The sequence below is a fragment of the Ambystoma mexicanum genome, chromosome 4p (genome assembly GCF_040938575.1).
Source record: "Ambystoma mexicanum isolate Mex_15411 chromosome 4p, UKY_AmexF1_1, whole genome shotgun sequence".
Classification (NCBI taxonomy): domain Eukaryota; kingdom Metazoa; phylum Chordata; class Amphibia; order Caudata; family Ambystomatidae; genus Ambystoma; species Ambystoma mexicanum.
The window spans coordinates 204,679,413-204,692,710 of record NC_090927.1 but is presented as its reverse complement, the minus strand read 5'-3'; the positions used below and the strand labels follow the sequence as shown (position 1 = coordinate 204,692,710).

The following is a 13,298-nucleotide window of genomic DNA, read 5'->3' as shown; positions in this document are numbered from 1 at the left end:
CCATTTTGTTTGAGTTGTCATTTCCTTACTTTTGTCTTCCCTCGCCTGTCCAGAATCTCTGTCCCTATTCCACTGACCTTTTGGGTGTTGGCTACTGGGTGGTTATTTACCCACCCATTGACTACCCATGGTAATGCTTGCTTCTGCTGCATTCCCACCTCCTATCTCCTCCTGCACGCCAGCTGTTGCCATCTTATGGCCAACTAGTACCACTAGGGTGGTGCCTAGAAAATGTGCATCCCAATGCTTGCCAATACTTGTTTATCTCCCATAAATGGTTGAACATGGTTGAACATGAGTATCTGTCGTACCCATCTCTTTAATAGGGTAAGGCTTTAAAATTTCGAACCTGGTAGCCTTTCACCATTTGGAAGCGCCTGGTGGTGTGGTTTGTGGAGAACCTCCTCGAAGCATTCTGACTCGTTGCTAAGGAGTTTTGCGTACAGGTAACACATCGACTGCATGCAGTGAAGTTATTTTGACTATTTTCTGAGCAAGTCTTGACTATGGACAAGGAACACTGGCTCTGGCTGGATAACCACAGAGCAGCAAAAGGTCGGTGACATGGGCAAAGGTTGGGTAAATTGTGCCTGCTTGAAGGAAGGGGTAGAAGAGCTAGCTTAACTGCAGTTATTTATTATGTGTACACACCATGGCAGATATTTCCTAGGTGGATGTTTAAAGGGGGATGGTCTAGGAAAGGGGCTACATTGAAAATAGTCCTGGCTTGTGAAGACTTGTTACAAGATGTTTCTAATTGGCAATGCTAAGGGAAAAGGTAAATTGTCTTTTAAAAGAGCATGGTTGCCACTTTTCCTCATTGGATGGCATTGATTTACAGGATCAGCAGCATAGAACAGTAAGGGCTGTGCCCCAGTGCCATGGTTGTCATATTAAACATCTGTCCTTGTGGGAAGACTGGACTGGTTTTCTGCATGTACTGTGTAACATAGTTGGCACCCTGATAATGCTATGCAACCAATAAACCTCTCGGAAAGCAGACTTTATCCATAGATCAAAACCCATCGTCCATGCTGCTGGTCACAGCCGGCCCAGGCTTCGACGAGTTTGCCTTTTCCTCACCTTCTCTGCCTCCTCCCTACACTCTTCCACCACCCCAGCACCTCTTTGCCATTCCCCTCGCAGCTCTACCTCTGTACCCTCATCCTCTCCTGGTTACCAAGGAAAAGTCCCTCTTGCCGAAGCATGCTGCCAGGCCCGCCTCTGCCCACCACAGGCCATCAAAATGGAAGAGGGACTCTGTATGCAGTCCTGCATTCAATTTCCTTTGCAGCAATCTTTTGAATGTCTATTTGAATACTATTACCCTACTATATACACACTTGCAATGGCCCTTGTTTTTAGACATACCTGTCCATAGCACCTCTGGGTTTCTTATAGTAATAATTCCACCCCCCTTTTTGGGTGTTAAGGCCACGAGACCCTCCTTTAAAAGCCCTTGCTTCGCTTGAGCCTATGAACGTGAGGATAGCACATGGCATTAATAGCCTCCCTGCCCAAGTTAAGGGCTCCAACATAAAACATTCCCTTCACGAAGACCATTGGCACTGGTACCACCAGGGTCGGCCTGCCCCAGTGGGTGGTGTTTCCATTAGCAGCTGCAAGCATAAAGCATGGGTGCTAAAGGTTGTATCTGCATGTCTGCTCCTCTCTAAAGTCTGTTTTCAGTTTTGATTACGGTGATATAAACAACATTGAATGGTGCTCCACAGATCATCCACTGTTGCTAAATGTGCATTTTATTTTGCTTTTTTTAAATTTGAAAATAACCTCTGTCCTAGGATTGTGGCTGCAGAGGGGGCGTGGGGCCTATATAGAGCACTGGCTGTGAGAGGAGCGCTACTCTTGCTGATCTAAATATAGGCTTCGTAACAGTGAAAACAGCCTGTGTTCAAAGCAGACCGACAGGCTGCGCCCCATTGCATAGGGTGTTAATATTTAATACACAGACCCCCCATTACTGCACATACTCCCATCTCCTCCCACCCCCGAGCGCACACCCTCCCCTGCACACTCTGCCCCACCCCCGCAGGCACACTCCCCCCGAACACACTCCCGTCTCCCCCGAGCGCCACACTTCCAACGCACACTCTCCCGCCTGAATACACACACTCCCACCTACCTCGCCCCCGGACGCACACTCCCACCCACCCCTGCACGCACACACTCCCACCCACCCCTACACGCACACACTCCCACCCCACCGGGCACACACTCCCCTACTTCATATGTATTTGTCATAGTCTTACTCTAGTATTGTGTCAGTAACCAGGAATATCAATTGTGAACTATACCTGTAGATCCTTGCAAAGTGGGTATTCCCAATTTTTTAATTCACTCTTTTGTGGTGGCACCCAACTTATTAAGATAACAATTCTCCTACAAGTCAACGGAAAGGCACTGTTCTGGCCCGAGTGGTTTCTTAGTGGCGTGAAATGGATTGGGGATCTTGGGAAAGAGGGTCGGTGGCTTTCTGCTGATGAAGTTAAAATGAAATGGGACATTGCCATTTTTTCGAATGCTGATTATAGGTGTTTGAAGAAAGCTGTTGGGACGGTTGACTGGACAAATATCTTGAACTTGAACCTTTTTTTGGCATAGCCTAAACAGGGAGACGTGGGTCTGGCCAGTCGTCTTTACAAGCACATAGTCTCTACTTACAAGGGAAATGACAATTTGCGAGAGGAATGGAGTAGGAGATTGGATTATAATATCTCCTTGGATGCCTGGCAGTGTATGTGTAACAATGTAATGCTCTGCTCACTTATTCTTGGGGATAGGTCCAGGCAAATTAAGATTTTAAATAGTCTACTGGAGCCCAGAGCGGTTGGAGAAACAAGGCCTCTCTGAATCGGATGAATGTTGGGGCTGTGGAATTGTGTGAGGGTTAGTGGGTTTTGGGCGGAAGTGTGTGAGATTTGTGGGAGTGTACTTTGCATTGATTTTGATTTTAATACAATGATTCTAGGTGGGGATGAGCTGTTAGATGATCTGTCTATCTCACAGAAGTGGCTCTTTAGAGGCGCTATAGTGGGCAAGAGAATGATCCTATGTGGTTGGAAAACCAAAGTGGCTCCATTGATTGGTGAATGGGTTCATGAAATGAACAAGCTTGCAGATATGGAGAAGGTAATGTACAGGAGAGGCAAGAGAATGAACATACATGAAAAATGTGGGGGACATTTCTGAGTTTGTACTAGTCTCTCAATATCTTTCTCTCCAGGGGGGGGGGTGTTTCAGAAGCAATTTTGATGTATTAATATACCTGTATATAGTTGTGATACTGACATTCTTGGAAAGTTACCTGTTATATTATTGTTGATCATATACTTGGATTGTATTTGTCTTCATGCATCTTCATTTGTCTTCATTTGTCTCTTTGGCCTCCCTACTTCTCACCTGACTCCCCTAAAATCCATCTACCACTTCTCTATCCGCACTCTCTTGTCTTCTCGGCCCTCGAGACTCTATCTCTACCTTACTCTCCCAACTCGGCTGGCTCCCATTCCTCTCAAAATTGAAATTTCAATTCCTCTGCCTTGTCTACAAATCTCTCCATGACCTAGCCTCCCCCCCTATCTTTCCTTCCTCCTCTCATTCTACTCTCCCTCCCGCTCTCTCCGCTCAGCTGACCTACACCTTCTCACTGTACCCGCAGCCCCTTGTGCCTCCTCACATTTCCGCTCCTTACAACTCTAGGCCCCTCTCCACTGGAACTCCCTACCCCTCTCTATCCGCTCCTACCCCTCCTACCCATCTTTCTGCTCCTCCGTGAAAGCCCTTCCTCACCAATCACCCCCTGACTCTACTTCCCTACCGCTCCCCCCTACCCCTATCCATCCCTTCCCCTCACTCCTTCCTCCTCATCCCGATGACCTCATACAGGAAGCTGTAACCACTTAAGGATGTTAAGTTCACACATGAACCCGCCCCCGTTGCCCCCCCCCCTCCTCCTGAGTTAATTGTTCCATATACTGTACGACTGGTTTGTTTCAAGTTTGTAAATATGCTTCTTTCTTATGTGCTGTTGTTCTGTAAAGCGCTTTGGAGTAAAGCGCTATGTAAACTCAATAAACATAAACCTGTACAAAATAGAAATAAAATGTATTTAAAAAAATCTACTCGTTTCATGGCAGGTGTTTGCATATGATCACTGTTTCTGGTCCATGGACGAGGCTGCTACGGAAAAGTTTGCCGGTAATATGAATACCTCATTTTCTTCACCTCATTTTCCTCACCTCATTTTCCTCAGCTAATTTTCTTCAGCTCCTTTTATTCAGCTATTTTCCCTTCCTTTTTTCTTTGTCTTTCTTTGTCGCTTTTAATTTTTCTCTCTTTTGAAGGATATCTATTTTATCAGTTGGTAGTTTTGCACCAAACCACGATACTCTGTGACCCAGCCGTGCATGCGCTGACATGCTGGTCAGCATGTGGACTCCTTGTTCATATATTTAGCCCAGGGCATGGTGACATGTATTGTGTTCCCAAAGCCACGAAACTAATCCCATGCCAAAGCTGCCACTCGGCACGTGCAGCCTGATCAACACAAGGCTAAGCGTTTTCCTTCAGCAAATGGGCAGAATGTGGAGACTGAGGAAGGTTTTCGTCAAAAATTGGTGCGATCAAATGTAGTGGATGTGTGGGCGCGAGTAATGCTCCCACTACGTATAGCAGCTGTTTAAAAAATATGTCTGAAGTGCAGGTATATGTGCTTGGAGCCCCTCTGCTTTCCGCGCAGTTTCTTGGCCGCACTTTGGAGGTTTAATACCGCAGGGCTGAGTTTCTAATATGATTGCCCTGCTTATTGCTGCTCCACGAGACTGATCAAAAGCCAAAGGCGCAGTGAATCTCATTGTGTGGATGGCATACAGCTGGCGATGCGCAATGAGTAGATTGCAATTAAGGCTCACACCTAGTTCATCACCTAGCCCTCATTACTCCCTCTGCAGACGAAATCTTATGTCTAAAAACCTTCACTGCTTCGTTGGGGACACGAGGTTGATGCATTGATGAAAAAAAAACGGCTCCAATGAATTTTTTGCTCGTTTCTTTAATCCTTGTTTTGCTCGTTTTGTTTCTCGGTTTTTTTTTGTTTTACTACAGAATGTGGGGAAGACCTATGCAGCCCCCACTATCCCTCCCCATACCCAGCTGACCCCAACCCACCGTCTACATTTTGGTGGTCAAAATCGAGAAAAAACAGAGAAAAATAAATTCGATCAGATTTTGGTTGCGCAAGAACCCCACTACCACACATGTATTATTTTTGTATGTTTCTTGTAGAGCACTTAATGCAGCCATTAGGCCGTTTAAAGCAGTACAGGGAATGAAGGTGACCATTCATGGGAAAAGTGAAGTTTGGCAGGTATGGGGGTTGTCATCAAGATATGGGGCACAAAGGTCAATGGGCAGAGGGAAGACCTGGATGGGGAATAGTGGAGAAGGGAGGCCTGAAGCGGGAAGAGGAACCAGAAGGGCTACAGGTTCCCAGAGTGAATTGGAGGGTACAGAGTAAAGCAAAATGGGGATTGTGGCGCTGCCCCTTGACGGGACGCGCACGTGGCGGCGTGACGTTGCATGCCGCTGCGTGTTGTATAAATAAACGGGGCGTTCCCGGCTGCAGCAGAGCGACCGGGAAGCCCGAACTGTGAGGACGTGTGTAGTGTGTGGTCCTCAGAGGGTTGGGGGCTTACGGGACCGCATGGGGGCCACAACACACCCCCAACAGTGGCGACGAAGGTGGGATGCGGATGCCCGGGCCCAGCGGTGAAAGAAATCCAGAATTCTTTCTCCCTGAAATGGAATGCGGACATTTCGTTTCATGCCGTGGCTGCGGATCGCACATGCGGCTGGCGGCCATTTTGTCAGCAGGGCCGTGGAACTTCACCAAGCTCCGGTTTGGATGGTGAAGGTGATCCAGGTCTAATTTTTGGACATACTGCTTGCAGGCAGTCAAACCTGCACGCCCATGCCCGTTTTGTGGATTTTCATCCAGATTTGGGCCTCCTACGTCGAGTGAAAGCAAGGAGAAGGGCTAAAATGGCTGGGCCTGTTTAGCCCAGTTCTTTTTCTTCGCTTAATTTTTGGAACTCCTACACCCCTGGGTGTTGGCTACAGCAAAGGGGCACGGTGCTTCTTCATCCCCTTCATCAGGCTGCTGTGGCCTCTTCTTCGCCCTCTTCATCAGGGTGAATTACTGTAGTGGTGGATCCTCAAGTTGGCAAGTTTTTCCTCCACTTCAGTTCTGGTGGCAGTTTTAGGAGTACTGAGGACAAGATTACACCATCCCCTCCCCAGGTTGAACTGTTACTATGCCTGTGGGGGGGTATCTAGACTGTGTGTTGGTGTTGGTGGTGGTGGGTGATTGAGTTGCAGCCCCCAGATTCCAAAGTGGGGGTGCCTGTGCGCTCAAACCCATGAGTGACTCTGGCAGTCAAGGCGGTGGGACTCCTGCAGCCGCACAGCTTCCCCAGGACGGTGGTCAGGCGGCAGCTCAACAGCACGCCCTTCAGGCTCCGGTGCTTCCAGTGCAAAACCCAGTGGCGGCTCCACAGCTACCCCCTCAAGTCCAGGTAGGTGGTCAAGCTCTTGTGCCTCAGGGGCCACCTGTGATACAGCCAGTTGATCAGCAAGGACTTCCCATCATGGCCCAAGCACGTGCCCATGCAGCCCTGCAGCCCATCCCCAAATTTGACGCATCGGGCCCACCTTCCAGCATGGGACCCAGGTGGAGGAGGTGGGTTGGGCGCCTCGATATGTACTTCAGGGCAGCCCAGGTAACGGATGACGACAGCAGGGTGGCAACGATGCTGTACTCCGCGGAGCCTTCGGTCCAGGAGATTTTTGAATCGCTTCCTGCAGGGGATTGCTCTTACGACGTGGCCAAGGCGGCACTCCTGGCCCATTTTCTGCCCCTTGCCAACGTGGACTATGAAAGATTTGTCATGCTATCGCCCAAGCAAAAGGACGATGAAACACTGGACACCTTCTATGGTCGCCTACATCGCCTCTCCCTGGGCTGTGCAAGGGGAGACGTGGAGGACATGATGCGCACGATGCTGATTCAGGCGTGCTCCTCGGGCAAACTCGGGAGGCAGGTACTGAGGGAGCCGGTTATCACTCTGCCCCGCATCCTGGAACTAGGCCGGTGCCATGAGGTGGCGGAGGCTCGGGCAGCCAAGATGGAGGTGGGGTCCCGCTCAAAGTCGGAGGAGGTGTGTGCCATGTGGTGTGGTGGCAGAGGAATGAGAAGGCCTGGTGTGGGACCCCGTGACAGAGCGGGGAGAGCGGGGGAATCGTGCCAGAAGTGCGGGTATGATCTCCCCCACCCAACGGCGGCTGGAAGGACATGTGGTAGGTGCGGCCTGCCTGACCATTTTTCACGGGCAGCCCTGCCCGTGATGGTGCCGAGAGGCCCGGCTCGGACGTGGGTCCTGCGCCAAAATCGCCCACCAAATGTGGCCCAGGTGGACCAGGGCGGGGAGGACGCCCAGGTTGAGGAGGGCAAGGAGGAATAGGACATTTTCTTTGTTTCCAGCGTGGAGATCCTGAAGGGGAAGGCCAGGAGGCAACCGAGGTGTGTGGTGGTGGTCAACCACTCGCCGGTCCTGGTGCTGGTGGACACGGGTGCCTCGGTCAATGTGATGGCCCGGGGACACTATGATGCTCTCGACTCGCCCCCGAAGCTACGCACGCCGAGAGCCTGCATATTTGCGTTTGGAGGACTGGAGCCTATACCGCTGGACGGTGCCTTCGTGGCGAAGGTGGAGCATGAGGGCTTGCAGATCAAAGCCCGGTTCTATGTGACGCCCGTAAGCAACAACACTCTGCTGAGCTGTGCCGCCGCCGAGGCTCTTGGAATTGTCACTTTCGCATACTCGGTATACCTCGAGGACATCAATGATCTGCTCGATAAGTATGCCGCCCTCTTCAATGGCATTGGAAGGATGACCGGTGACCCGGTGAGGTTGCACATCGATGACTCTGTGCAGCCCATCGCCCTGAAACATCGCAGGGTACCGTTTCATCTGAGGGAGCAGGTTGATAAGGGGCTGGACAATCTGATGAGTCTCGACATCATCGAGAAGGTGGAGGGCCCGACCCCCTGGGTGTCCCCGATTGTTGTGGCTAGGAAGCCCAAACAACCTGACTCTGTCCGGATCTGTGTAGACATGAGACTGCCTAACAAGGCCATCAAGAGGGAGCAGCACCTCACCCCCACCATCGATGACATTATTGCGGAAGTACAAGGGGCTCGGTTCTTTTCCAAACTGGACCTCCGAGCGGGCTATCATCAGGTCGTCCTCCATCCCGAGTCCAGGTATATCGCCGCATTCACCACGCACCAAGGACTATACCGGTATAAGAGGCTGAGCTTCGGGGTGTCATCGGCTGCCGAGGTCTTTCAGAACATTATTCGGGGCGCCCTCGTAGATCTGGAGGGTGTCCTAAACATCAGCGATGACATCTGAGAAAGCTGGGGAAGACCTTTGAGAGACTGCAATCGCTATGCCTCACCCTTCACAGGGACAAATGTGAGTTCCTGCGCCCTTCAATCGAGTTTTTCGGTTTTGTCTTCAAGGAGGGCGGGGTGTCGCCAGACCCGAGGAAAGTCCTAGATATCAAGAAGGCAAAGCCACCAGAGTCGGTGTCTGACGTGCGGAGCTTCCTCGGCATGGTGACCTATTGTGGGCGTTTCATCCAAAATCTCGCCTCGAGGTCTGAACCACTCCGGGCTCTGACAAAGGAGGAGTCAGCCTGGCACTGGGGCCCGCTTCAGCAGGCGGCCTTTGAGGACATCAAGAGTGCCCTGACAGCCGAGGACACCATGGCATTCTTCGACCCGGCGCTGACATCGGAAATCATCGTGGACGCCAGTCCATTTGGCCTGGGTGCCGTGCTGACCCAGGTGGATCGGGACTGGAGTATCCAGCCAGTGGCCTACGCCAGCAAAGCACTCTCCGAAACTGAACAAAGATACACAGATTGAGCGGGAGGCGCTGGCGTTCCTCTCGGGCTGCAGGCATTTTCGGCTCTGTCTTGGGGCGTCCAGTGACGGTGGTGACGGACCACAAGCCCCTGCTTCCCATTCTGGCAGGGTCATCATCGAAACCACCGGCCAGAATCGAGAGGTGGATGCTCGCTCTCCTCGAGTACGGGGTCACCCTGGTGTATCGGCCGGGGGCCAATAACACGGCGGACTACCTCTCCAGACATCCAGGAGTGCGTGGGGGAGATGAGTAAGACACATGTGCAGAGGAGGCCGATGATCACGTCCGAATGGTGGTGGAGGCGGCCACGCCGAACGCAATGCCCCTGTCAGAACTGGAGGTGGCTGAGGACGAGTGCTTCCCGATCCTAAAACACTCCATGCAACAGGGCTCCTGGAGGTCTGTCCTGGAAGCGTTGGCGGGGCGGACCCAGGAGGCCAAGACAGGCCTTGAGCAACTATGGAAGGTCAATGAGGAATTGTCCTTCTCAGCGTCGGGCCTGCTGCTCCGGGGTGACCGGATAGTGGTCCCCCAGTCCAAGGTGAAGGACGTGATTACCTTGGCCCACCATGGACACCAGGGCGCCGCAAAGACCAAGGTCAGGCTGCGGCTGAAGGTCTGGTTCCCCGAACTGGAGCGGAGGGTGAATGACTTCATGGCGGCCTGTGTGTGGTGCCAGGCGGCGTCTCCTCTGCAGCGAGAGCCGGCCATCGAAGCAATGCCCCGAGGGACGCGGCCCTGGGAGGTCGTCCATGCAGACTTTGGGTCAACATCTATAGGCACCCATTTCCTTGTAATCGTCGACGAATATTCACAGTATCCGGAGGTGGAATTCGTTGAGTCGGTGGCCTTCGAGCACGTGGTCGCGGCCGTGGAGAAGGTGTTCGCGGCCCATGGTTTTCCCCACACCCTGTGCTCTGACAACGGATCACCATTTCAGAGTGAGCTGTTCTCCGAACTCATGGAGAGCTGCGGGGTCCAGCATAGGAAGGTGTCTCCGTTGTGGCCCCGGGCAAATGGAGATGCTGAAAGACTGATGCGGACGCTGAACAAGACATTCAGGATCGCCCAGGGACCAGGACAGCCACTCCAACGAGCCCTATACCAGTTCCTGCGGGTGTACCGCACCACCCCACATGCATCCACGGGGGTGGCTCCAGCGGAGGCCCTGTTCAAGCGCTGCCCCCGGGGTCTACTACCCGAGGTCAGGGAGAAGGACCCCGGGGTGATTGACAATCAACAAGTCGAGGTAGACCGACAGGTGAGGATTGAACAGGAGAATGCGGAGGGGTCTCCAACACTAGCGGCTCGAGCCGGGGGACGAAGTCCTCATCCGTAACCGACACCCCCATGGGAAGCTCTTGCTCCCCTATGAGCCGGAGCCATTGGATGTTGTGGCTGTAAAGGGGTCCATGGTGACGGCATAGGACGGAAGATCTGCCGTCACCCGGAATGTCAGCTTCTTCAAGAAACTGGGTGATCCAAGAACTGAACCACCGCGGGAGCCGGACTTAATGGAAATACCTGAAGATGGAGGAGTTCCCTCCAGCACAGCTGGGTCCCCTGTCCGGGGGACGTATGCCGAAGGACTTCCGGTTGCGGAGGTGAGCTGGAGGTATCCCCAGAGGGCTGGGCGAGGGAAACCAGCTTACCTCAGTGATTACATGCTGGGACAGTTGGTTGGTCAACCTGAGTGAAGGGATCCGGGTGGCTGACATTAAAGGGGTGTTAGGCAAGTGTGGTGTGAAACGTATTAGTTAATTGTTTTAGTGGTTTGCAGTGTACGTTAAAAGCATTTGTGTCTCCTCCCGAAAAACGAGGAGTGTGGTGCTGCCCCGTGTCGGGACACGCATGCGGCGGCGTGATGTTGCACGCCGCCGCGTGTTGTATAAATAAACGAGGCGTTCCCGGCCACAGCAGAGCGACTGGGAAGCCCGAACTGTGAGGACGTGTGTAGTGTGTGGTCCTTACAGGGTGGGGGCTTACGGGACCGCATGGGGGCCAGGACACACCCCAACAGGGATTAAGACAGTGGTCTCGGCATGCAGAAATTCCCCACCCCGTTCCCACGCTCCCGATTGGTTTTACATACCACACCCTCCTGCATTCTTTTGATGGTGAGGGGGTTCATCTGCCGCAGGGTACTTGACCCGAAAGCAGGGTCTCCTCCCTGCCTCTTACCACTGTCCCAGAGCTCAGCCGGTTTACCCTGGAAATGAGCAACTTGGCCAGATGGTCTATGGGTGCCATTTTTGCCCCCTTCCTTCCTTCCTTGGCCTTCCCATCATGCAGCGTCAGGCTCCCGCACCTGCCTGGATTTCGCTCCATTGCCTCTGAAGACATGAGATACCCTCACATCACGGCCCATTGGCAGTTCTTCTGCGCGGTCTTTGTTTGTGTCTCTTGTGATGCGGGTTTGGCTGCCTTTCATGCTTTCTAAGCTTCCCGGGTTCCATCCAGCCTTTCCCTAAAGTTTATTAGCTTGCAGATCTTTTAGCAGATTATTCACAAATCTGTTTACGGGGCAGTGTGATGGGTACAGTTTTTTCTGTAGGTCACACGTCCATTTTTGTGTCTTGCACTTTTGTGCAGATGTGAGTGTTGATAATGCAAACACTGTACGTGTGTATTAGTGTAGCCGAAAATCGAGATCTACGTGAACATCTAGAATGAAAAATACCGAGGTTGAAAAGGCCGAGTTTTTATATTCAAATGTGTCGACTTTTTTGCACTTTATTTTTAGAGAAATGGATTGTGAGACCCCTCGCAGCGCCGCCAACATCCCCCCTATCCTAATCTTTCCCCCTACCGCACCCCCTATCCATTTGTAAAAAAGGTGCAAAAAGGTCAAAACATTAGACTAAAAAAACTCGGCATTTTCAGCCTCGTTATTTTGGTGTTCGACATTTTTCGGCATTACTGAAAATGGGCCATTACAATTGGTGAATCATTGGCCTTCTCTCCAAATCCGGTTTAAAAGGATAAATAACTGCTTATAAGGTTGCTACAGCAACATTTCCCATGGGTCTTGCTTTTCGGCAACACATGCTGTTGTGATGTGTGTTGCCAGAAATCCTGGACTCTGAGCAATTTCTGAACACTAGTCCAATAATCCAGTCAATGATTTCGGCCCACCACCATCCGTTGACTCTGGCGGCTGGTGGCAGAACTCGGAAGATGAGAGAAGGGTGCAAGTTATGGGGATACATAAGTGGGTAGGAATAAGTATGCTTGGGGTCCATAGCGTTGACTTAAAGGGCTGGGATACGGGGGTGTCCGCAAAAAACTAAACTAGGGTTTGTTGAGCATCGGCACACACCAGATCCAGAGAGGAACAGACCCATAAGATGTGTACAATAACTAAACAGCCATGAAAAGGGTTTTGGAGATACTTGTACCCACACGCATGCTGAGAGGCAAGAAGTGGAAGGTGACCTGGGCAGTGTTTGTGAGGTGGTGGTGAGGAAAGGCAAGTCTGCATCCCCTTATGGATCTAAAAGGGATTGTTCAACTCGACAATCCAGCTGCCCAATGTTTCCTCTGGCTATAGTTTGTTCCTCCCCACATATGGCACCCCCACCACAAAACCCCCGTCTTTAGTTCAGCTGAAGACGTAATTGAGGGCGAAACATGGCTCCTTGGGAGCCCGCATAAAGGAATACAACCCTGTGGAGCAGCACAATGAGAGGGGACACTATTGCGAAGTGGTGTGAGAGGGAACATGGAGATAATCAAGGTTTACTTATTACAGGTAAATCTGTCAAATCGAATATTCGAGGTTTGCCTATTACAGGTATTTGTACTTGATTAACTGTAATTGCTGTGCTAGTTTATGCTTGCCTCCCCTTTGTGTTTTTGGCTTTTTGTAAAACACTGTTAAGGCTCATTGAGGTGGCATGTGGCAGTCTGCAAAATACCCGTTAAGTATATATACAAATGTATAGTATAGGCATGGCGCATAGAGAGCGTGTGCGTGCAAGTATGTCTTAGGCACACTTCTGTGCAGGGCTGGACTGGCCGGTAGGGAACTGTGGCGATTTCCTGGTGGGCCCCTGTTGTGTGGGTACCATAGGTTTTCTGCTTCTTATCCTTTCTGCCCAGCAAGTTAAATTGTCCTTCCATCTCACCTAATCACCTACATCCCTTAGAAGCAAAGACATTCGTTTTAAACGTTTGAATAGGTTATTCCTCACTCTAAGCAAATGTTATTCGTTCTTTTATGTTTTGTTTATTCTTTATATAGGAAGCAAATGTCTTATATGTTAAATGTTGTGTCCTTTTTTCCGA

The 13,298-nt window shown here is 51.2% G+C and overlaps 1 protein-coding gene across 1 annotated transcript in view; it reads left to right on the top strand.

Annotated features, from left to right (window-relative positions):
* Positions 1 to 13,298, top strand: part of KIF13B (kinesin family member 13B) — a 1,451,009-nt gene that overhangs the window by 552,675 nt on the left and 885,036 nt on the right. The window contains exon 4 of the mRNA XM_069605712.1: positions 4,158 to 4,218. Coding sequence (XP_069461813.1) covers positions 4,158 to 4,218 — 61 coding nt within the window. The remainder of the gene's footprint in view (positions 1 to 4,157; positions 4,219 to 13,298) is intronic.